Below are 24,467 nucleotides of genomic sequence, written 5' to 3'. Positions count from 1 at the left end.
AATTTGTCCAACTCTGTGAAGAGCTTTGTTTTAGATTTTGCACTTTGAGGTTTTTTATATCCCCAATTAGACCTTCTCGGCGGGTTCGTGCCGTTGGGCGACAATTATAAGTCGTTTTAAGTTGATTTATTTATTACCACTCTCCCGTTAGGGCGAGGGTCTTAATATTTTATGTAGGTTTATAGTACGAGGCGTAAGCCACGGAGTATGATTTATAACTGATTAAAAACCTAAACTCGCTGCAACTCCAGGCCTCCGGTTCGTTGCAGCGCTATTGGCAGAGCGCTAGGTCTTCACTCCTGTATCCGGCCGATCACTCGCTCCGCGAGTGTTTCGGGCGGACTCCGGGCAATTGTCCTTGGAATGCGCGATCAGCAATTTCTTCGCTGCGCGTGCAGGCCACCGGATACGGCTTGCAATTCGGCAGTCTCACTCCGTGAGAACTGCTTGTGTTAACTTAAATAATATATATAATTATTGTATAATATATACAGCTGTGTTCACAAAAATAGCAGTGCGAGAAATGCAATCAAGTAATTTTTATACCCGTTACTCGTAGAGTAAAAGGGTATACTAGATGCGTTGAAAAGTATGTAACAGGCAGAAGGAAGCGTTTCCGACCATATAAAGTATATATATTCTTGATCAGGATCAATAGTCGAGTCGATCTGGCCATGTCCGTCTGTCTGTCCGTATGAACGTCGAGATCTCAGGAACTATAAAAACTAGAAAGTTGAGATTAGGCATACAGACTCCAGAGACATAGACGCATGTTTGTTGATTCATGTTGCCCCGCCCACTCTAACGCCCACAAACCGCCAAAAACTGCCACGCCCACAATTTTGAAAAATGTTTTAATATTTTTTCATTTCTGTATTAGTCGTATAAATTTCTATCGATTTGCCAAAAAAACTTTTTTCCACGCCCACTCTAACGCCCAGAAACCGCACAAAGCTGCCAGGCCCACACTTTTGAAAAATGTTTTTATATTTTTTCATTTTTGTATTAGTTTTGTAAATCTCTATCGATTTGCCAAACAACTTTTTGCCACGCCCACAAACCACCAAAAACTGTCAGTGTGGAAGACTCTCCTTCGTACTTCCACTAGCTGATTAACGGGTATCAGAAACTCGACTATAGCGTTCTCTCTTGTTCTTAATATGAACACACCAGTTGTTTTCATGTATAATGTATAATATATATAAATATTTTATAATATATACAGCTGTGTTCACAAAAATGGCAGTGCGAGAAATGCAATCGAGTAATGTTATTTTTTTTCAAGTTCCGTTATGATTATTACAACATCTACGCGTTGTTGTTGTAGAATGGAATGTGTATAAGGAAAAAACAAAAAAATCCCGTTAGATTTGTCAAATTTAAGCAAATGAACAACTCTTTTTGCTAGATGCGCCAGTCCTTGGCTGTTCATTAAATTAGCAGTGTGTATCTTGTACAAGGAAAAGTAGGGTTTGGGTTGCCGATGCCAGCTTCCCGTCTTATTTTATAATGAATTGTTATAAAAACGCTCGTTTAGGTATATATTACTCCATTATTAAAGATAACTTTAATTATTTGCGTAAGCTTTCATTTATTAATAAAACTAGTTGTACATACTTTTGCGAAAAACAATTCCTAATACATTCCATATGTAAAATAAAATATTTAAAACTAGCATACGATTTAATTTATCGAATTTAATAACATATCGGTTTACGTAATAATCTTTTTAAAATCGGATTAAAATTTGATAAGATTCTATTACATGTTGTTTTGTCTTTATTGTTTTTCTTACGATTTCTTAAGATTTTTCTTACTATCTGAAAAATTTATAAATTACATACTTACAATGTGCCACTTTAGTCTTGATACACCACCTTATTTAAACTTAAAATCGAAAAAACTTATATATTTATTAACTTAAAAAAAATTAATGGCGTGTTGTTAAACATATTTATGTAAACAATGTTTAAAAAAAAAATTCCATTTGGTTTTATAAAGAACTACAAAAAATTTATTAAACACGCTCTCTCGGCGTGCCATAAAAATTGTATTAGGTTAGTTATAACAAAAAATTAATATTTTGTCGTATATACCTTTATCTTGATGACTTCATTAAGTCATCTTGGCATTGAAGAAACTTAAGTTTCCAAATAGAATTGGTCCAGTTCCACCCACTTCTTACATAGGGCCGCTTTTAAATCTGATTAGCTTCCTATTTCCTTCTCCCTTAAGTAATGCTCAAATTTATTTCAAATGCTCACTGGGAATTAGATCGGAAGTCTACGGGGGTGTTTTCAAAACTTGATTAATGTTGTAGTAGGTGCGTTTTTAAAGACGTGTGCTTTCGGTCATTATTATGATAAAAGTAAAATTACGACCCAATTCCAAGACGATCTGCGCATTGCTTTAGAGTTCTCTTAAGGATCTCAATGCACATTTTGTGGTCCATAAATAAATTGCAGGTTTCTGACGCCTTATGGCTTATAGGCGTTTTTAGGTTCTCGCCAAACTTTTCAGTTTAAAGCAGATCTTATCAACTATACGGTCATTTATTTTTTTATTTTCAAAACGACCATCTTTGAAACGTCCAATTAGATGTTGACTAGTTGATCGGATTCTGGATATAATTTTTGCGATTTCGGCATGTTTTTCTTTCTTTAACATGTAAGTTTAAATTATTTTTCATTCTTACAGCGTGAGCAGCTCCTTACGCGTCATTTTGTCAAAGTTTGTGATTAAGAAATATTCAGCAACACAAAAAAATGTAACATAAAGCAAACGGAGAAAAGTCCCCTTAAAAAGTCAAAAAGGATCACATAAATAAACCGGGATAAGTTAACTGCATTTTGACTTTTGTGGTACCAAAAAAGCATGTTAAATAAGTTTGTTGTAGTTCTTAAGTCAACCAAATTAAAGTTTCTTTTTAGTTCTTAAGGTAAAAATGTCCAACAACACGTCATTATTTTTTTCTTAATAATAATAATAAATAAATAAATAATAAATAAATAAAATAAAAAATTTGTTTCGATCAGAAATTTAAATCAGCTGGTTTATCAAGACTTAAGTGGCACACTTATTTTCGATTTTAGTATAAAACTGTAAAAAACTAGCGTTGTACCGAAATAACTAATGGAAATTAAAAATTATTTGTTATACATTTTATTGTAAATGTTACTATTTATCGTCATGGAACTTGCTTTTAGAAATGTTTGCACAGGTGATTTGATTTTGCTGCGTTTCTTTGTTATGCCTAGGGAAGAAGTATTTTTGTTTAATATTTAAAACAAGATGACAAATTTTTTTGCTGTTATATTCATATGTATAATTATAATATCTTAATATCTATTAAACTTACTCATTTATAATTAATGACTAACACTGCAAAATATTTTGAGAATGAGAAAGCCGAAAAGCTTTAAGTATTTCTTCCTTAGTATCTTTTTCCGCCATCTTTATAGTCATTAGTTGCAGAAAGACGTTGAACGCAATACGTCCGCTGCAATCCTTGTCAATGTCGGATATCATCCTTTTAATCTCCTCTTTTTTTGGTTCGAATCCCAAAGCCCCAATCGCCACCTTAAGTTCCTTTACCTCAGTGTAGCCCGTGCCTTCGTTGTCAAATAGATCAAAGGCCTCCTTAATGTCGGATTTTTGGGCATCAGATAGTTCGAATTTGGGCCCAGACTTTTTGCGACCTTGTTGCGTCCCCCTTTTGGCAGAAACTGTAGCAGGGTTGGCGTTGCCAGACGCAGTAGAAACATGCTCCATGAATTGATTGGCTTAACCTAAGGAAATATATAAGTATGAATGGATACAAGTTTATAATCAAGTTGAACAAGCGTTCTGAAATAAAGGTTGCCTCAGAACCCGAGTCAATAAGTGCCCGTGCTAAGTATTTGATGCGTAAATGGCAAGTCTCTATTAAAGCTGTACTCAGGAGGACCCCTTGAGTTTTTACAGCCAGAAACGTTTGCACATTCGGTTGATTCGTTAATGGAGTGGACTGTATATCTTGCTGGTGGTTAAATGTGGATATGGCGGGCTGGTGGTCAGGATTGACCGCTGCCTGGACTGGTGGAGTGCCATTTCGGTGCAGGAGAGTGTTGTGGCGTCCTCTGCAAGTATTGCAATTATGCGTGCTAGTGCAATCTCTAAGAAGATGCGTTCTGGCAAAACAGTTTAAACACAACTTCTGATGTTTTATATATTTCTCCCGCTCTCCGACTGGCATTCGTAAGAACAACGGACATGTTTCTCTTGCGAACAAAGTTTACAGGATTGTGGAGTTACCGTCACTCTATTCTCAAAGGTCTGGATCGCCCGCGAGCTACTGTCAGTTCGCAGTGCTCTGGATTGAGCGTTTGGCTTAAAATCTTCAATCGCCTCGAGCGTTCGATGACGATCTTGTAAGAAAGCCTGGAATTCAGCCCAAAGTGGAATATCTGTCTTACTCATAAGGGATTGTTCCCATAGGGACAGAGTTAGCTTTGGCAACTTGGCAGAGCACAGAAAAACGAGCAGGCAATCCCAGTTAGAGGTGTCGATTATTGCTATTTTCAAAGCTGTTAAACAACCTTGAATTGTTTTCTCTAACTGTTTCAAGGATTTACCACATTCAAGGGCAACAGAAGGTAAATTAAACAAAATCTTAAGCTGACTGTTGACCAGCAGCCTCTTGTTTCCCAAACGATTCTGCAAGTTTCTCCATGCTGATTCGAAACCATCATTAGTTAAGGGTGATCAGACCACAATGGATTTAGCCTCACCACTAGTTTTAGCATTGAGATGGAAGATGGAAGAAAAGGTCCCGAAACGTGGGCCAGTGAACATAGTCCCCACTGAAACTGTCGCACTCGACTGGGGGTAAGCGACACCCTCCCTGAGGAAATGCCGGAATGGAGGCCTGAACGGAATGTTGCGAGCGTGAACCTTCTTCACTGATCTCGTTGAGGCTCGCTGCGCATAACAGTAATCATACTTGGACTGCATGACTGTTATCGTGTCTGTGAATCCCAGACCGGACAGTACTTCGGAGCACGCCTCGTATTCCTTCTCCTCCTTGTCCCATAGGGTTCTGATCTCCTCGAGTCGCACACTACTTGTGTGGATTGACGGACTTGTGTCTGCTGGGGTGTTGACTCTGGCCTCGAACTCACCTACTCTATCGGTTATGGTCATGAATTTCATAAAGGCCCTGTTTGCCTCAGCTTGCGCCATTTTTGCGGTTGCTCTAGTGACTTGGGGTGAAAAGTCTGAATTCGCAGGTTTCGTGTTCGGTGCTGACTGTGGAACTTGGAGCGACGTGCTCGTGGATTTTAGTGGAGTTGTCAATGGACTTTTGCTTTGAGTGGGATCTGGGCTTTTGAAGGGCCCAGAGGACTCGCTCTTGGCTTTAACTCGTTGAGACGTTTTAGAGACAGTCAAACGGGTTTTTACCTCCTCACCGTGACCAATTGGCATATTAAGCTCTCGGAGGAGCCGAAAACCGTGCGGGGGCGAAACAGTCTGTCCACTTGGACATATACGAGGACGCGGGATAAAGCGTGCAACCAATTGGATCGATTTAACTTATTGTATTTGGGAGGCTGGATAAAGCGTGCAACCAAGATCGAAACAACTTATATATTGGGACGCTGGATAAAGCGTGCAACTAAGATCGAAACAACTTATATATTGGGACGCTGGATAAAGCGTGCAACCAAGATCGAAACAACTTATAAATTGGGACGCTGGATAAGCGTGCAACCAGTTGGATCAATCGGAAAGTTCCGTATTGGGAAAAAATAACTGGAGTAGCTGGATAAAGCGGACACCCAAAATTAATCGAAAGCTAAGGTTTGTTGATTTGGAGTTATACAGGAATAAACGTTGTTATCGATTGTTAGCGAACGTTGATTTGGAGTTATACAGAGTCGCTCGGTAAAGCGCACAGAAGTAATTTAAGAACCAAATTATTGCATCAATTTAGACAGGATGTGGGGGCGCAGGACTACGCATAAAAAAAATGTGATAATTGGAACAAAAAAAAGACCACCGGGGTCGCTGTATTGAGCGAAAAAATAAAATAAAAAAAAGAATAAAAGGAATAAAATCAAGAACGGAGTTCAAAAAGAGTATTAAAGAAACAAAACACACATTGACACTTTCTATTGGAAACTAGAAGTTGTTGTGTTTTTGGATGTGTTCGTCGCTAGTGTTGGCTGCAGCCGGTTCTTATCTGCCGGTCCAACAAATCGTCTCTGCTCTGTCGTGTGTGTGGGAGCTTTCGTGTATGTGAAAATAAACAATAACATAAATATATGTATGTACATATGTTGGATGAAATTAATGCCTGATCCCTTTTCACTTTGCCAATTGAATGTTTTGGCGATTGATGAAACACCCTATGACCATGCAGATGTACGACGTTGCGTATGTGCCATGTACGCAATGTATGCAGATGCAATGGACATATGTATGTTCATAGATTATGCCCACCATACATGAAATGTCTGTATGTTTATGTGTATGTGGATCTGTGGCGGATTTAAATTATGTGTTTTTATTGGGAAGTTGAGTTGTTTGGACGAAACACAAATGGGAGTGGATGCATACAGCATATACACACGTACATATATTATTGCGCAGGTGGCCACTAGTTGATAGTGAGTAGATTTTGATCGCAGCAATATATATGCGTATGTATATATGTACATATATGTACGGTTGGGAATTTGAAACCGTACTTATCTCGGCAAAGGCGCTGGAAGATCTCGGGCGAAGAACCAAAATGTTGACGTGGTGGGCCGGAAAAGCTGTGTGTCCCAAATATTCCCAGAAATAATGAAAACAGGTGTTGGGGTTCGTCCTTTTTGTTCGGGGTTTTATTTCAAAAGTAATTTCCAAACATGGAATGGCGGCTTCGTGCCCCAATTCCTAAACGGGTCAAAAAGTACATTCCACCAACAGCGATGCTCTGCTGGCGGGATACCGGACTCAGCTGTTCAGCATGAACATATCCCTTTTAGTACCCTTGTTTAATAGCGGTATTTATACCCGTTACTCGTAGAGTAAAAGGGTATACTAGATTCGTTGAAAAGTATGTAACAGGCAGAAGGAATTGATTCCGACCATATAAAGTATATATATTCTTGATCAGGATCAATAGCCGAGTCGATATGACCATGTCCGTCTGTCCGTCTGTCCGTCAGTCCGTCCGTCCGTCTGTCCGTCTGTCCGTCTGTCTGTCCGTCCGTATGAACGCTGTGATCTCAGGAACTACAAAAGCTAGAAAGTTGAGACTAAGCATACAGACTCCAGAGACATAGACGCAGCGCAAGTTTGTCGATTCACGTTGCCACGCCCACTCTTACGCCCACAAACCGCCCAAAACTACCACGCCCACACTTTTGAAAAATGTTTTGATATTTTTTCATTTTTGTATTGGCCTTGTAAATTTCTATCGATTTGCCAAAAAACTTTTTGCCACGCCCACTCTAACGCCCACAAACCGCCCAAAGCTGCTACGCCCACACTTTTGAAAAATGTTTTGATATTCTTTCATTTTTGTAATGGTCTTGTAAATTTCTATCGATTTGGTAAAAAACTTTTTGACACGCCCACTCTAACGCCCACAAACCGCCCAAATCTGCTACGCCCACACTTTTGAAAAATGTTTTGATATTTTTTCATTTTTGAATTGGTGTTGTAAATTTCTATCGATTTGCCAAAAAACTTTCTGCCACGCCCACTGTTACGCCTACAAACCGCCAAAAACTGTGTTTAAGACCCTCCTTCTCCCTTCCACTAGCTGAGTAACGGGTATCAGATGGTCGGGGAACTCGACTATAGCGTTCTCTCTTGTTTTAAATTTTTTTTAATTTTATTGCCCTTTTCTTTTCTCGACCGGCTCTTCACCACAATTCCCGCAGCTTACCTGGATTCTTTTTAGGTTTGAGCCCGCCTGTTAAACGCTTTCGGACTCGCCAAAATAACGCCAGGGGCTGTTTTTGATTCGCGGGGTAGCAAGTAGCCTTAATTAACCGTGCTTCGCCTACTGCTACCTCAATGCGGAGACTTTCCTTGTCCCGAACGTCTCGACGTAGCGATCTTTCTCCTTGCTGACTATCCTGGCTGCAGCTCCCTTGATGTTCTAGCTTCCGGCGTTCGGCCTGCTTATAGAGGCCTCCTTTAATGGTTATTTCTTGATGTCTCCAGTCTTTGAATCCAAAGTACTTGGTTTTATTGTTGGCCTCAGCCAAAGTCCAGCCATGTACCGTTGCTTTCCTTAACCTGTAACATCGACGCTTACTGTTTTGTTCCAGTCCTGCTCCTGTTCGTGCCGTCTCACTCTCGCTCTCCATATTTCTCCATACCCTATTTCTCCAATCTTTCTACAGGTTCCGTTTCTACAACTCTCTACGGATTCCGTGTCTTCAAAGTCTCTTCGAATATAGTTTCTCTAAACTTATTTGTTGAACTTATACCCTTCGACCGACGCTCGACAAAAGGCGGTCATATTTGGAGCCATCGAACTTCAAGTTGTCGGAGATGCGGAACCTTTTCCGCCCAATTTGGAATGCAGAACGATTGGACAACTTTAAGAGACGCCCTTATCACGGAATTCAAGACTCAGACGCCCCTGCAGGAACCACTAGGAAGATTGAATCTAACACTTTTTAATTAGAAGATAAGTCAATTGTAATTATAAATAAGTTAGCATTAGAGAATGACCGAAATAATATAGCGGTCTATACACAAGTAATGGCAACTACTATAAAAAATACAATTCAACGCTCACTCCCCGATAGGTTGTTCATGACCTTAGCGAGGTATGACATTTCAACCGTTCAAAAATTAAGACAAACTAAGAAGACAAAAATTTCCAAAACATTCGATAATCAACCAAGACTTAACTCAAATTCACCTAACACCCATAAACATACTAACAGTAATCACATCAGAAACACTCACCCCAACCAACGATTTATTCGCCCCTTTATTCCATTAACAAATCCCACACAGACCCAAAACACTAACGTAATCAACCCCAAACCCCTTTTAGACAAATTCCTCCGACCAGACATCAACAATTTAATCAGTACAGAAATTTATACAACGGATTCAGACTTACTTCAAGACCGCCAAAACGACACCCGAAACTACTATCAGCCCTCCAACAACCAAGATTGCCGAATAAGCGTTTTAGAGAAAGCAGCGAAAAATCGCTTATACAGACAAATGAAAATTTTCAACAGCACGAATTAGCTTACGACAACGAATCTGAACACTACATTAATAACGACGAACAGTTCCACGAAGATCAATTACAGAATATTCAGACAGAAATGTTTACAGATCAGCAATATCAACAAGCTGAAAATTTCCAATGCCAACCTGGGATCCCACGAATACATAGAGATCATGTTTAATAACCACAGATATAGATGCATTGTTGATACTGGCTCCTCAATAAACCTGATTAGCTCAAACTTTTTCAACCTTCAAGTTAAAATAACTGTCCGTAGTATGACAGGATATTATAAATTAAATAAATATGTAGACCTTCCAGCCAACGGTCTTTTCCAACAAACCCAAAAATTTTATATTCATTCATTTTCACCTTATTATGACATTCTATTAGGTAGAAAAATACTAATGAAGAATAACGGTTTGATAGACTACTCTCGGATGGAAACAATAATTAACAAAAGAACATTTATTCACAAAAAAAACTAGATCCATGTGATGGGAACTCTTCAAAAAACTTTAATGCACTCTTACAAGAAACCAACTAAACTATGCCGTTGACAACAACATAGACTCAGAACACACACACAGACTAGAACATTTAAATAGTAAGGAAAAATGCAGACTTACAAATTTATTAAAAGAGTTCAGTGATATTCAATATTGCAAAAATGAAAACCTTACATTTACAAGTATAATACGTCATGATATAAAAACCGCTCACGAAAACCCAGTTTACAAAAGACCATACTCGTATCCGTTTGCCTACGAAGCAGAAGTAAATAAGCAAATTGAGGAAATGTTAAAACAAGGTATTATACGCGAAAGCGTATCCATTTTGTCCATTATGGATTGTCCCCAAATAGATGAATGCCTCTGGCAAACCGAAATTCAGGTTGGTCGTGGACTATCAAAATCTAAATGAAATAACAATAAATAATAAATTTCCGATTCCTAATATGGACAAAATACTAGGCAAATTAAGAAAACGTCAGTATTTTACTACAATTGAATTAGCAAAAGGCTTTCACCAAATCGAAATGAACCCTAGTCTATACCAAAAACGGCGTTTTCGACCAAACATGGTCACTATGAGTACATTCGCATGCCATTTGGCTTAAAAAATGCTCCTGCTACCTTCCAACGGTGCATTAATTACGTCCTCATAAATAAGCATTGCCTTGTTTATTATATTAATAAGCATTGCCTTGTTTATTTAGATGATGTGATCATCTATTCAACATCTCTGAACGAACACCTAGACTCACTGAGAACGACTTTTGAGAAACTAAAAGAGGCCAATCTTAAACTCCAATTGCACAAATGCGAATTTTTAAAAAAGCAAACAAATTTCTTAGGTCATATTATAAGTCCAGAAGGCATACGACCTAATAAAGAGAATTTCCTCTCCCAAAGACACCAAAAGAAATCAAATCTTTCTATGGCTTATGCGGATATTACCATAAGTTCATTCCAGACTTTGCAAAGATTGCAAACCTATGACAATATTTCTAAAAAAAAGGAGCTAAAATAGACACAAGAAACAAAGAATACAATAAATCATTTGCAAAATTGAAAACACTCATAATGAACGACCCAATTTTGATTTGTCCTGATTTCACAAAAACATTTCAGGGGACTACTGACGCTAGCAATTTCGCCATAGGAGCCGTATTATCGCAAGATAATAAACCAATAAGCTTTGCAAGCAGAATATTAAATGATCATGAACAAAATTATAGCACTATTGAAAAAGAAATACTAGCAATCGTTTGGGCAACCAAATATCTCCGCCCATATCTTTATGGAGTTCCCTTTGAGGCTTTGAGCGAACACAAACCCCTTGTTTGGCTAAATAATATTAAAGAACCTAACATAAAACTACAACGTTGGCGAATTAGACTTAGTGAATATAATTTCAAAATCAAATATTTAGAAGGTAAACTTAATCGTGTAGCAGACGCTTTATCTCGCGTCAAAATTGAAGAAAACATGGTAGGCGAAGAAGAAACAAGAGAGAACGCATAAAAATAATTTACAACCAGTCCAATTCTTTGAAAATAGGACAAAAAATTAATTTATTAATATTTAACATTGAACATTTTACCAAATATATCGAGGACATTGAAATGGGTTCACAACTAACACGACTAGGAATATTTAATTCTAAACTACTAAAACATGACAATATTGGCAAATTTAATTACAAAAATCTGATAAACAAAAAAACTTCCGCTTGGTATAACGTAGCTACTAATGAAATATTCCTAATGTCCCACATTCCTATGAATTCAATTGAACGACCAACTTTCATAATTGCACCTTACCTCAACAATAATGGTCAAATTGTTAAGGAAAATATTGAAGGCAAATTCTACTCACATAACAACTATGTTCTAAATACACTAACAAAGAATATTGTTAAAGACCATTGCATAGCTAACATAATAAAACAAGAAACACCAACTTGTACTTTTCAAAAATATCGTAAACAATCCTATATTCAATACATTAAACCAAATATTTTAATAACGTGGAATATGAAAAGAGAAAAACTTTATCACAATTGTAACGGTCAAGAGATTTATATTGAAAATAATAAAATTATAAAAATATCCAACTGCACAGCAGTATTAAAACAAATTACAATATCTAATAGTATTCAACAATACACAAATGTAATATATACTGAGAACAATGTAACAAAAATCGAACCAATGCCACACATAGAAATTAAGGAAATGATTTTGTTAAACAATAAGAGTAACACAATTTACAGAAACATACTAATAATCTTCATATCTGTTTTAGTTTTAATTTACATATTTTACTTTTATATGAAATGTAAAACAGCGCCACACAATACTATTATCTCTTACCTAAAACCAAGTAAAACCACTAACAAAAATATAGAAAAAGAAACAGAAATAGCTGAAATTGAAAATCCAGTACCACATTTATATCCAGAAATAATCACTTGAGGGCAAACTAATATCTAAAAGGCGGGGGAGTGACATATTCACTCTTCATATAAGAAAGCTAAAGCCGATCTTTTGGAAAGCTTTACTCTTCAAAAGACTCATAAATAACATTCTCCCAAGATACGAACCGCTTAACGGTAACGAGCTTAACGATCCGATAAGCTTAACATATCATATAAAGCTAAGTAGAACTTAAAAGGCTTATGTTATTCCTCTGTAAAAGGTTTGCTGGGCCGAAAGAATACATTTGTAAATTAGTTCATAACTGACCTCTGGTGAAAACTTATCAAATAAAGATTATAAAAGGAAAATATATTTTTATACCCATTACTCGTAGAGTTAAAGGGTATACTAGATTCGTTGAAAAGTATGTAACAGGCAGAAGGAAGCGTTTCCAACCATATAAAGTATATATATTCTTGATCAGGATCAATAGCCGAGTCGATCTGGCCATGTCCGTCTGTCTGTTCGTATGAACGTCGAGATCTCAGAAACTATAAAATACTAGAAAGTTTAGATTAAGCTTACAGACTCCAGAGACATAGACGCAGCGCAAGTTTGTCGATTCATGTTTCCACGCCCACTCTAACGCCCACAAACCGCCCAAAGCTGCCACACCCACACTTTTGAAAAATGTTTTGATATTTTTTCATTTTTGTATTAGTCTTGTAAATTTCTATCGATTCGCCAAAAAACGTTTTGCCACGCCCACTCTAACGCCCACAAACCGTCAGTGTTGAAGACTGTCCTTCGCACTTCCACTAGCTGAGTAACGGGTATCAGATAGCATTTACAAGTATAATACGTCATGATATAAAAACCGCTCACGAAAACCCAGTTTACAAAAGACCATACTCGTATCCGTTTGCCTACGAAGCAGAAGTAAATAAGCAAATTGAGGAAATGTTAAAACAAGGTATTATACGCGAAAGCGTATCCATTATGTCCATTATGGATTGTCCCCAAATAGATGAATGCCTCTGGCAAACCGAAATTCAGGTTGGTCGTGGACTATCAAAATCTAAATGAAATAACAATAAATAATAAATTTCCGATTCCTAATATGGACAAAATACTAGGCAAATTAAGAAAACGTCAGTATTTTACTACAATTGACTTAGCAAAAGGCTTTCACCAAATCGAAATGAACCCTAGTCTATACCAAAAACGGCGTTTTCGACCAAACATGGTCACTATGAGTACATTCGCATGCCATTTGGCTTAAAAAATGCTCCTGCTACCTTCCAACGGTGCATTAATTACGTCCTCATAAATAAGCATTGCCTTGTTTATTATATTAATAAGCATTGCCTTGTTTATTTAGATGATGTGATCATCTATTCAACATCTCTGAACGAACACCTAGACTCACTGAGAACGACTTTTGAGAAACTAAAAGAGGCCAATCTTAAACTCCAATTGCACAAATGCGAATTTTTAAAAAAGCAAACAAATTTCTTAGGTCATATTATAAGTCCAGAAGGCATACGACCTAATAAAGAGAATTTCCTCTCCCAAAGACACCAAAAGAAATCAAATCTTTCTATGGCTTATGCGGATATTACCATAAGTTCATTCCAGACTTTGCAAAGATTGCAAACCTATGACAATATTTCTAAAAAAAAGGAGCTAAAATAGACACAAGAAACAAAGAATACAATAAATCATTTGCAAAATTGAAAACACTCATAATGAACGACCCAATTTTGATTTGTCCTGATTTCACAAAAACATTTCAGGGGACTACTGACGCTAGCAATTTCGCCATAGGAGCCGTATTATCGCAAGATAATAAACCAATAAGCTTTGCAAGCAGAATATTAAATGATCATGAACAAAATTATAGCACTATTGAAAAAGAAATACTAGCAATCGTTTGGGCAACCAAATATCTCCGCCCATATCTTTATGGAGTTCCCTTTGAGGCTTTGAGCGAACACAAACCCCTTGTTTGGCTAAATAATATTAAAGAACCTAACATAAAACTACAACGTTGGCGAATTAGACTTAGTGAATATAATTTCAAAATCAAATATTTAGAAGGTAAACTTAATCGTGTAGCAGACGCTTTATCTCGCGTCAAAATTGAAGAAAACATGGTAGGCGAAGAAGAAACAAGAGAGAACGCATAAAAATAATTTACAACCAGTCCAATTCTTTGAAAATAGGACAAAAAATTAATTTATTAATATTTAACATTGAACATTTTACCAAATATATCGAGGACATTGAAATGGGTTCACAACTAACACGACTAGGAATATTTAATTCTAAACTACTAAAACATGACAATATTGGCAAATTTAATTACAAAAATCTGATAAACAAAAAAACTTCCGCTTGGTATAACGTAGCTACTAATGAAATATTCCTAATGTCCCACATTCCTATGAATTCAATTGAACGACCAACTTTCATAATTGCACCTTACCTCAACAATAATGGTCAAATTGTTAAGGAAAATATTGAAGGCAAATTCTACTCACATAACAACTATGTTCTAAATACACTAACAAAGAATATTGTTAAAGACCATTGCATAGCTAACATAATAAAACAAGAAACACCAACTTGTACTTTTCAAAAATATCGTAAACAATCCTATATTCAATACATTAAACCAAATATTTTAATAACGTGGAATATGAAAAGAGAAAAACTTTATCACAATTGTAACGGTCAAGAGATTTATATTGAAAATAATAAAATTATAAAAATATCCAACTGCACAGCAGTATTAAAACAAATTACAATATCTAATAGTATTCAACAATACACAAATGTAATATATACTGAGAACAATGTAACAAAAATCGAACCAATGCCACACATAGAAATTAAGGAAATGATTTTGTTAAACAATAAGAGTAACACAATTTACAGAAACATACTAATAATCTTCATATCTGTTTTAGTTTTAATTTACATATTTTACTTTTATATGAAATGTAAAACAGCGCCACACAATACTATTATCTCTTACCTAAAACCAAGTAAAACCACTAACAAAAATATAGAAAAAGAAACAGAAATAGCTGAAATTGAAAATCCAGTACCACATTTATATCCAGAAATAATCACTTGAGGGCAAACTAATATCTAAAAGGCGGGGGAGTGACATATTCACTCTTCATATAAGAAAGCTAAAGCCGATCTTTTGGAAAGCTTTACTCTTCAAAAGACTCATAAATAACATTCTCCCAAGATACGAACCGCTTAACGGTAACGAGCTTAACGATCCGATAAGCTTAACATATCATATAAAGCTAAGTAGAACTTAAAAGGCTTATGTTATTCCTCTGTAAAAGGTTTGCTGGGCCGAAAGAATACATTTGTAAATTAGTTCATAACTGACCTCTGGTGAAAACTTATCAAATAAAGATTATAAAAGGAAAATATATTTTTATACCCATTACTCGTAGAGTTAAAGGGTATACTAGATTCGTTGAAAAGTATGTAACAGGCAGAAGGAAGCGTTTCCAACCATATAAAGTATATATATTCTTGATCAGGATCAATAGCCGAGTCGATCTGGCCATGTCCGTCTGTCTGTTCGTATGAACGTCGAGATCTCAGAAACTATAAAATACTAGAAAGTTTAGATTAAGCTTACAGACTCCAGAGACATAGACGCAGCGCAAGTTTGTCGATTCATGTTTCCACGCCCACTCTAACGCCCACAAACCGCCCAAAGCTGCCACACCCACACTTTTGAAAAATGTTTTGATATTTTTTCATTTTTGTATTAGTCTTGTAAATTTCTATCGATTCGCCAAAAAACGTTTTGCCACGCCCACTCTAACGCCCACAAACCGTCAGTGTTGAAGACTGTCCTTCGCACTTCCACTAGCTGAGTAACGGGTATCAGATAGCATTTACAAGTATAATACGTCATGATATAAAAACCGCTCACGAAAACCCAGTTTACAAAAGACCATACTCGTATCCGTTTGCCTACGAAGCAGAAGTAAATAAGCAAATTGAGGAAATGTTAAAACAAGGTATTATACGCGAAAGCGTATCCATTATGTCCATTATGGATTGTCCCCAAATAGATGAATGCCTCTGGCAAACCGAAATTCAGGTTGGTCGTGGACTATCAAAATCTAAATGAAATAACAATAAATAATAAATTTCCGATTCCTAATATGGACAAAATACTAGGCAAATTAAGAAAACGTCAGTATTTTACTACAATTGACTTAGCAAAAGGCTTTCACCAAATCGAAATGAACCCTAGTCTATACCAAAAACGGCGTTTTCGACCAAACATGGTCACTATGAGTACATTCGCATGCCATTTGGCTTAAAAAATGCTCCTGCTACCTTCCAACGGTGCATTAATTACGTCCTCATAAATAAGCATTGCCTTGTTTATTATATTAATAAGCATTGCCTTGTTTATTTAGATGATGTGATCATCTATTCAACATCTCTGAACGAACACCTAGACTCACTGAGAACGACTTTTGAGAAACTAAAAGAGGCCAATCTTAAACTCCAATTGCACAAATGCGAATTTTTAAAAAAGCAAACAAATTTCTTAGGTCATATTATAAGTCCAGAAGGCATACGACCTAATAAAGAGAATTTCCTCTCCCAAAGACACCAAAAGAAATCAAATCTTTCTATGGCTTATGCGGATATTACCATAAGTTCATTCCAGACTTTGCAAAGATTGCAAACCTATGACAATATTTCTAAAAAAAAGGAGCTAAAATAGACACAAGAAACAAAGAATACAATAAATCATTTGCAAAATTGAAAACACTCATAATGAACGACCCAATTTTGATTTGTCCTGATTTCACAAAAACATTTCAGGGGACTACTGACGCTAGCAATTTCGCCATAGGAGCCGTATTATCGCAAGATAATAAACCAATAAGCTTTGCAAGCAGAATATTAAATGATCATGAACAAAATTATAGCACTATTGAAAAAGAAATACTAGCAATCGTTTGGGCAACCAAATAACTCCGCCCATATCTTTATGGAGTTCCCTTTGAGGCTTTGAGCGAACACAAACCCCTTGTTTGGCTAAATAATATTAAAGAACCTAACATAAAACAAGAGAGAACGCTATAGTCGAGTTCCCCGACTATCTGATACCCGTTACTCAGCTAGTGTAAGTGCGAAGGACAGTTTTTGGCGGTTTGTGGGCGTTAGAGTGGGCGTGGCAAAAAGTTTTTTGGCGAAAAGATAGAAATTTACAAGACTAATACAAAAATGAAAAAATATCAAAACATTTTTCAAAAGTGTGGGCGTGGCAGCTTTGGGCGGTTTGTGGGCGTAAGAGTGGGCGTGGCAAAAAGATTTTTTGCAAGTCGATAGAAATTTTCAAGACCAATACAAAAATGAAAAAATATTAAAACATTTTTCAAAAGTGTGGGCGTGGCAGTTTTGGGCGGTTTGTGGGCGTTAGAGTGGGCGTGGCAAAAAATTTTTTTTGCAAATCGATAGAAATTTACCATACCAATACAAAAATTAAAAAATATCAAAACATTTTTCAAAAGTGTGGGCGTCGCAGTTTTGGGCGGTTTGTGGGCGTTAGAGTGGGCGTGGCAACATGAATCGACAAACTTGCGCTGCGTCTATGTCTCTGGAGTCTGTGTGCTTAGTCTCAACTTTCTAGCTTTTGTAGTTCCTGAGATCTCGACGTTCATACGGACAGACGGACAGACGGACAGACGGACAGACGGACAGACGGACGGACAGACGGACATGGCCAAATCGACTCGGCTATTGATCCTGATCAAGAATATATATACTTTATATGGTCGGAAACGCTTCCTTCTGCCTGTTACATACTTTTCAACGAATCTAGTATACCCTTTTACTCTACGAGTAACGGGTATAACTACAACGTTGGCGAATTAGACTTAGTGAATATAATTTCAAAATCAAATATTTAGAAGGTAAACTTAATCGTGTAGCAGACGCTTTATCTCGCGTCAAAATTGAAGAAAACATGGTAGGCGAAGAAGAAACAAGAGAGAACGCATAAAAATAATTTACAACCAGTCCAATTCTTTGAAAATAGGACAAAAAATTAATTTATTAATATTTAACATTGAACATTTTACCAAATATATCGAGGACATTGAAATGGGTTCACAACTAACACGACTAGGAATATTTAATTCTAAACTACTAAAACATGACAATATTGGCAAATTTAATTACAAAAATCTGATAAACAAAAAAACTTCCGCTTGGTATAACGTAGCTACTAATGAAATATTCCTAATGTCCCACATTCCTATGAATTCAATTGAACGACCAACTTTCATAATTGCACCTTACCTCAACAATAATGGTCAAATTGTTAAGGAAAATATTGAAGGCAAATTCTACTCACATAACAACTATGTTCTAAATACACTAACAAAGAATATTGTTAAAGACCATTGCATAGCTAACATAATAAAACAAGAAACACCAACTTGTACTTTTCAAAAATATCGTAAACAATCCTATATTCAATACATTAAACCAAATATTTTAATAACGTGGAATATGAAAAGAGAAAAACTTTATCACAATTGTAACGGTCAAGAGATTTATATTGAAAATAATAAAATTATAAAAATATCCAACTGCACAGCAGTATTAAAACAAATTACAATATCTAATAGTATTCAACAATACACAAATGTAATATATACTGAGAACAATGTAACAAAAATCGAACCAATGCCACACATAGAAATTAAGGAAATGATTTTGTTAAACAATAAGAGTAACACAATTTACAGAAACATACTAATAATCTTCATATCTGTTTTAGTTTTAATTTACATATTTTACTTTTATATGAAATGTAAAACAGCGCCACACAATACTATTATCTCTTACCTAAAACCAAGTAAAACCACTAACAAAAATATAGAAAAAGAAACAGAAATAGCTGAAATTGAAAATCCAGTACCACATTTATATCCAGAAATAATCACTTGAGGGCAAACTAATATCTAAAAGGCGGGGGAGTGACATATTCACTCTTCATATAAGAAAGCTAAAGCCGATCTTTTGGAAAGCTTTACTCTTCAAAAGACTCATAAATAACATTCTCCCAAGATACGAACCGCTTAACGGTAACGAGCTTAACGATCCGATAAGCTTGACATATCATATAAAGCTAAGTAGAACTTAAAAGGCTTATGTTATTCCTCTGTAAAAGGTTTGCTGGGCCGAAAGAATACATTTGTAAATTAGTTCATAACTGACCTCTGGTGAAAACTTATCAAATAAAGATTATAAAAGGAAAATATATTTTTATACCCATTACTCGTAGAGTTAAAGGGTATACTAGATTCGTTGAAAAGTATGTAACAGGCAGAAGGAAGCGTTTCCAACCATATAAAGTATATATATTCTTGATCAGGATCAATAGCCGAGTCGATCTGGCCATGTCCGTCTGTCCGTCCGTCTGTCTGTTCGTATGAACGTCGAGATCTCAGAAACTATAAAATACTAGAAAGTTTAGATTAAGCTTACAGACTCCAGAGACATAGACGCAGCGCAAGTTTGTCGATTCATGTTTCCACGCCCACTCTAACGCCCACAAACCGCCCAAAGCTGCCACACCCACACTTTTGAAAAATGTTTTGATATTTTTTCATTTTTGTATTAGTCTTGTAAATTTCTATCGATTCGCCAAAAAACGTTTTGCCACGCCCACTCTAACGCCCACAAACCGTCAGTGTTGAAGACTGTCCTTCGCACTTCCACTAGCTGAGTAACGGGTATCAGATAGCCGGGGAACTCGACTATAGCGTTCTCTCTTGTTTTTAATAATTAATTTTTCTTTATATGAACACACCAGTTGTTTTCATGTATAATATAAATTATAAGTCGTGGTGTTTTAAGTTGATTTATTTATTACCACTCTCCCGTTAGGGCGAGGGTCTTAATTTTTTATGTAGGTTTACAATACGAGGCGTAAGCCACGGAGTATGATTTATAACTGATTAAAAATCTAAGCTCGCTGCAACTCCAGGCCTCCGGTTCGTTGCAGCGCTATTGGCAGAGCGCTAGGTCAGCACTCCTCTATCCGGCCGATCACCCGCTCCGCGAGTGTTTCGGGCGGACTCCGGGCAATTGTCCTTGGAATGCGCGATCAGCAATTTCTTCGCTGCGCGTGCAGGCCACCGGACACGGCTTGCAATTCGGCAGTCTCACTCCGTGAGAACTGCTTGTGTTAACTCCTCCCTCTCTTAAGTGGTCACCGTCTCGGGGACCCGCTTGCTCTACGTCGGTGTTAACTCCTGGCTCTGCGCGGCTTTTGGCTCTCAGGTGGTGGTAGCCAAACGAAATGGTAGAGCAGAGCAGTAGGGCGGCAAGTACGGCGAAGGAGTTGCTGAGGAGGGACCCCAAGGTAAGTTTTTTTCCTAAGGGTCCCGATATGATGGAGATTCCTCAAACTCAACTCATGAAGGAGTGGGAGGCTTAATCGGTTGTGATGAGCCGTGACGTTTACAACAGCCATGGCCGAGTAGTGTGGAGCAATGCGCGATAGATCCGGAAATCTGCTGAGCGCAAGTGCCGTTCTGCAGTTCTTTGCAAAAGGTGGCACCGACTGTCGTCCTGCAGTACCCGATGTTGATGTTCCGGGATTTGCATTCGGCCACTCTGTCTCCGTCCTCGAAGTTCGGGATCTTGTTATTACGTTGGACCGGAAATACAGTAATTTTCTTACATATAACTCTAGGGTTAGGGAGTTTAATTAGAAAATGTATGATTTCGAAATTTTGAAAAACGCTTATGCTAGATACTTCTAACAGTTCTATTAAACTAACGTCAATAAGCTGTCTGTCCTTGAATTCGCCAATATCGGAGTTGTCCAAAATCGCTGGACTTACAATATTTAATTTTGCTAGGGTTAAGCCCATTAAAATATTTTCGAGGTCTGTGATAACGATTCTATTTTTTGCTAAAATAATTTCTAAAAGGTGAGTTTCTTGATTTGGTTCGAATTTTTGTATGTGATTCATTGCAGTTGTGAGTTCACTTAGGCGATTTTGAAATTTAATATTTAATTCTTGATTAAATTTTATCTGTTCCCAATCGTTAAAGTCGGGGGGTACCGGCAATAACTTTAAACGCCGTTCCGATTAAGTTGATACTCCTAGCAGCCCTATGGTTGGTCTTTAGAGTGGCTATTAACTTGTGTGTACTAACGAATGTGTATCAAGTCCGTCATGATTACCGGTGTCCTGTGGTCGTCTGTAAATGTCTTTGTCATTGTCTCTGTCTGGTCGGCGTAGTCTTCGTACGTTGTCATGTTCGTTGAATGTTGTAAGTATTCGTACGATTCTCAGATGACAATTTCATTGTCTTCTATTGGGATGTAGTCCGCGTTCGTATAGTCGTTAAGTCTTACCGTCGCGTTTGTCCTACCGATCGTTAGTATAAGAACTAGGATATAATGACGTAACCTAAAAGAAATATAAAAAGGATAGGAAAAGGGGTCAGAATCTCGCGAAGATGGTTAGCGTAGATTGTCCTTGTGGACCACCCTCCCCTTTATTAAAACCGTGGGTCCCAGGTCTGCTTCGACGTTTTCCTCTGAACATAGTGGAGAAAGCTTGTTTCCCAGGCGCTTGTTTGTCTTTAGGAAAACCTTTTCACCAACTTGATAGTCCTTATAAGTCCTATTTTTATTTACTTGGTCAAGGGTTTTTTCCTGAGCCTGTTTAATCTTTTTGCTAGTTTCACTTTCGAATTCTGCGGGCCTTACGTGGATAATTTCTATGGGTTTTTTTTGGTTACCGAGTGGATCGAATTGTTATATCTGTTAGTTGCCAAAAGAATTAATTCAGTAGTGTCATCTAAGTTTGTTTCTAGTTTCAAGCATCTGGCTATTTCTACCAAGGCACTATGAAACCTTTCTACTTGACCATTTGAGGTGCTATGTAGAGGTGGAGCCTTTGAAATGGTAATATTGAAATGGTTAAGCAGAATTGTTTTAATGGTTTCGGAGTTTAACGATCTCTCGTTATCGCAATAGATTGGTTTTATTTTTGGAAAAAAGTTTATTATGTGTAGTAAGGGAGATTTTACGTCCACAATAGCCCTCAATGCGATGGCTTGCACCGTGGCAAACTTCGAGAATTTATCAACGCAAGTGAGAAAAAGAGTTCCATCTGTTGAAAAAATGTCAATGTGTAGGATTTCCCACACAAAGGACGGTATCGGTGTTTCTGCTACCGCTTGTTTTGATGGATGAAGTTTGTATTTTGCCATTGAACAGGTCTTGCAATTTAACGTTGTTTCTGTTGCCAGCCGAAGCATTTTAGGGAAGAAGTAGTCCCTCAAGATTTGCTTAAGAGGCTGATGATCGGTAAAGATCTGCAAGCCTTTTACACCGTACAAGTAGTTCCGTAGGTTTTTTAATGCCCAAACTATGGCGAGGAGCTCTCGCTCGTTGGTCGCATAATTTTTTTCACTATCCCAGGGCGCGTGATATCATTGTGATCGGGCGGCCATCTTGGGATAGTACTGCTCCTAAACCGAAGCCTGACGCATCCGTTGTTAAATCGAATGGTCTCTTAAAATCTGGGTATGAAAGTAAAACGTCCTCCGATGCTAAGATTTCTCTCAACCTGTCAAACGCTTCTTTCTGTTCTTTAGTCATGTCAATGTCAATTTTCCTTGACTGATATTTGCTGGCTTTTCCGTTGTCTCCTTTTAGGATACTCGTAAGAGGCCTTGCGATCGTCGCAAAATCTTTTATAAAGCACCTATAGTAGCTTGCTAACCCTAGAAATTATCTGAGTTTGAAAAGCGTTTTAGGTAAGCGGAATTGTTTTATGGCTTTGACCTTTTTAGGTGATGTTCGTAGTCCCCCTTGTGACTCTACGAACCCCAAGTACTCAACGCTCTTTTTGAAGAACTTTGATTTTTCTTGAGATACTCTCATGCCTGCCTTCAATACCTTTTTTAAAACCCAGTCCACGTCTTTAACGTGGTCCTCTTTTGATTTGGAGAAAATTATGACGTCGTCGACATACACGTAGCATATCTTAGAAATTCCATCCCGCAGGACATCGTCGATGGCCCTTTGGAAAATGCTTGGGGCATTTTTAAGACCAAATGGTAATCTACAAAATTCGTATTTACCATTGTTTATTGAGAATGCTGTTTTTTCTCTGTCTTTTTCTGCCAGTTCTATCTGGTGAAAACCTGACTTAAGATCAAGTGTCGTATAAAAATTTGATTCACCCATATTCGACAGTATTGTCGAAATTGTTGGGATAGGGTATTTATCATCGACTGTTTTCTGATTTAGTTTCCTAAAATCGATAACTAGTCGCTTCTTTTTCACCCCATTTTGATCTGTTCCCTTTTTATCTACAACCCAGGTCGGGTTGTTGTAGGGAGACTTGGATGGCCTTATTACGCCGTCCGCAAGAAGTTGTTTAACCTCTGCATTGACGAATTCAGTCACACCCATGGGATGCGGGTATGATTTTGAATATACCGGCTCCCCATCTGTTTTGATCATGGCGATAGTGTTTACATTAAATGGTAGTGCCTCGTCTGGATCAGTGAAGGCTCTATGATTTTTTACGATCATTTTGTCAAACGTATTTTTGATTGCAGGAGGGACGTCTTCATCGTCAATTTTAATGAAGTTTACGTTTTCTGCTTTACTAAATTGGATCTTTTCAGTTCCATTATTAGTATTTAGAACATTTTTTGTAAAGTCGAGCTTCGCATTCACTTGTTTAAGCAAGTCGAGTCCGATTATACCGTGAAAGTCCTTAAGATTGTTTAAAATAAAGAAGGGTGTTTTTACGATAAACACTGAAACGATGCATTTTTTATCTATTCTAGTAGAGCCATGGATTGACTTTACTGTAAAGGGATTCTCCGCTGCCACGACGGCTTTCTTAGAGGTACCTGTATCTAGTAATTTTATCTCTCCTCCTGCTACCTTACGAGTAATGTAGGGGAGCAGGGATTTTACCCTAAAAAATTGCAGGAGTCTTCTGCATCCAGATCGTCCTCTATTTCTATGGCACTTGCTTGAGCAACGGTGTCATAATCTTCTTCATCGGATATTTCTTCCGGCATAAAGTTAACTTTTTGGCGGGACCGAGACGACTGGCCTCTGCCGTGGGTTGCTTGAATCGGGAGGAGGTGTCGACCTCCATCGTTTCTTGCGCTGGTTGGCCTTGGCCATTCCCTGCGCTGTTGGTTGGCCTTTGTTTAAAGGAACCACCTTGGTTTGCTCCATTTGGAGTTCTG

General features: G+C 37.3%; 2 protein-coding genes across 2 annotated transcripts; both read right to left on the bottom strand.

The window, feature by feature from the left end:
• Positions 1-200: 200 nt before the first annotated feature.
• Positions 201-21,498, bottom strand: LOC122319544. Its single transcript, XM_043206927.1, has 3 exons — positions 21,396-21,498; positions 20,420-20,632; positions 201-456 (listed from the first exon to the last, which is right to left on the bottom strand). The coding sequence occupies exons 1-3, from the start codon at positions 21,496-21,498 to the stop codon at positions 314-316; spliced, it is 459 nt and encodes a 152-aa protein (XP_043062862.1). The 3' UTR covers positions 201-313.
• On the bottom strand, positions 3,369-3,821 carry LOC6539238 (centrin-1). The gene has a single exon (XM_002086092.3). The coding sequence runs from the start codon at positions 3,769-3,771 to the stop codon at positions 3,376-3,378; it is 396 nt and encodes a 131-aa protein (XP_002086128.2). The 5' UTR covers positions 3,772-3,821; the 3' UTR covers positions 3,369-3,375.
• Positions 21,499-24,467: the final 2,969 nt, after the last annotated feature.

The sequence above is a fragment of the Drosophila yakuba genome, chromosome 2R (genome assembly GCF_016746365.2).
Source record: "Drosophila yakuba strain Tai18E2 chromosome 2R, Prin_Dyak_Tai18E2_2.1, whole genome shotgun sequence".
Classification (NCBI taxonomy): Eukaryota; Metazoa; Arthropoda; class Insecta; order Diptera; family Drosophilidae; genus Drosophila; species Drosophila yakuba.
Note: the sequence above shows the minus strand (reverse complement) of the source record. Positions and strands in the feature narration are given on the sequence as shown.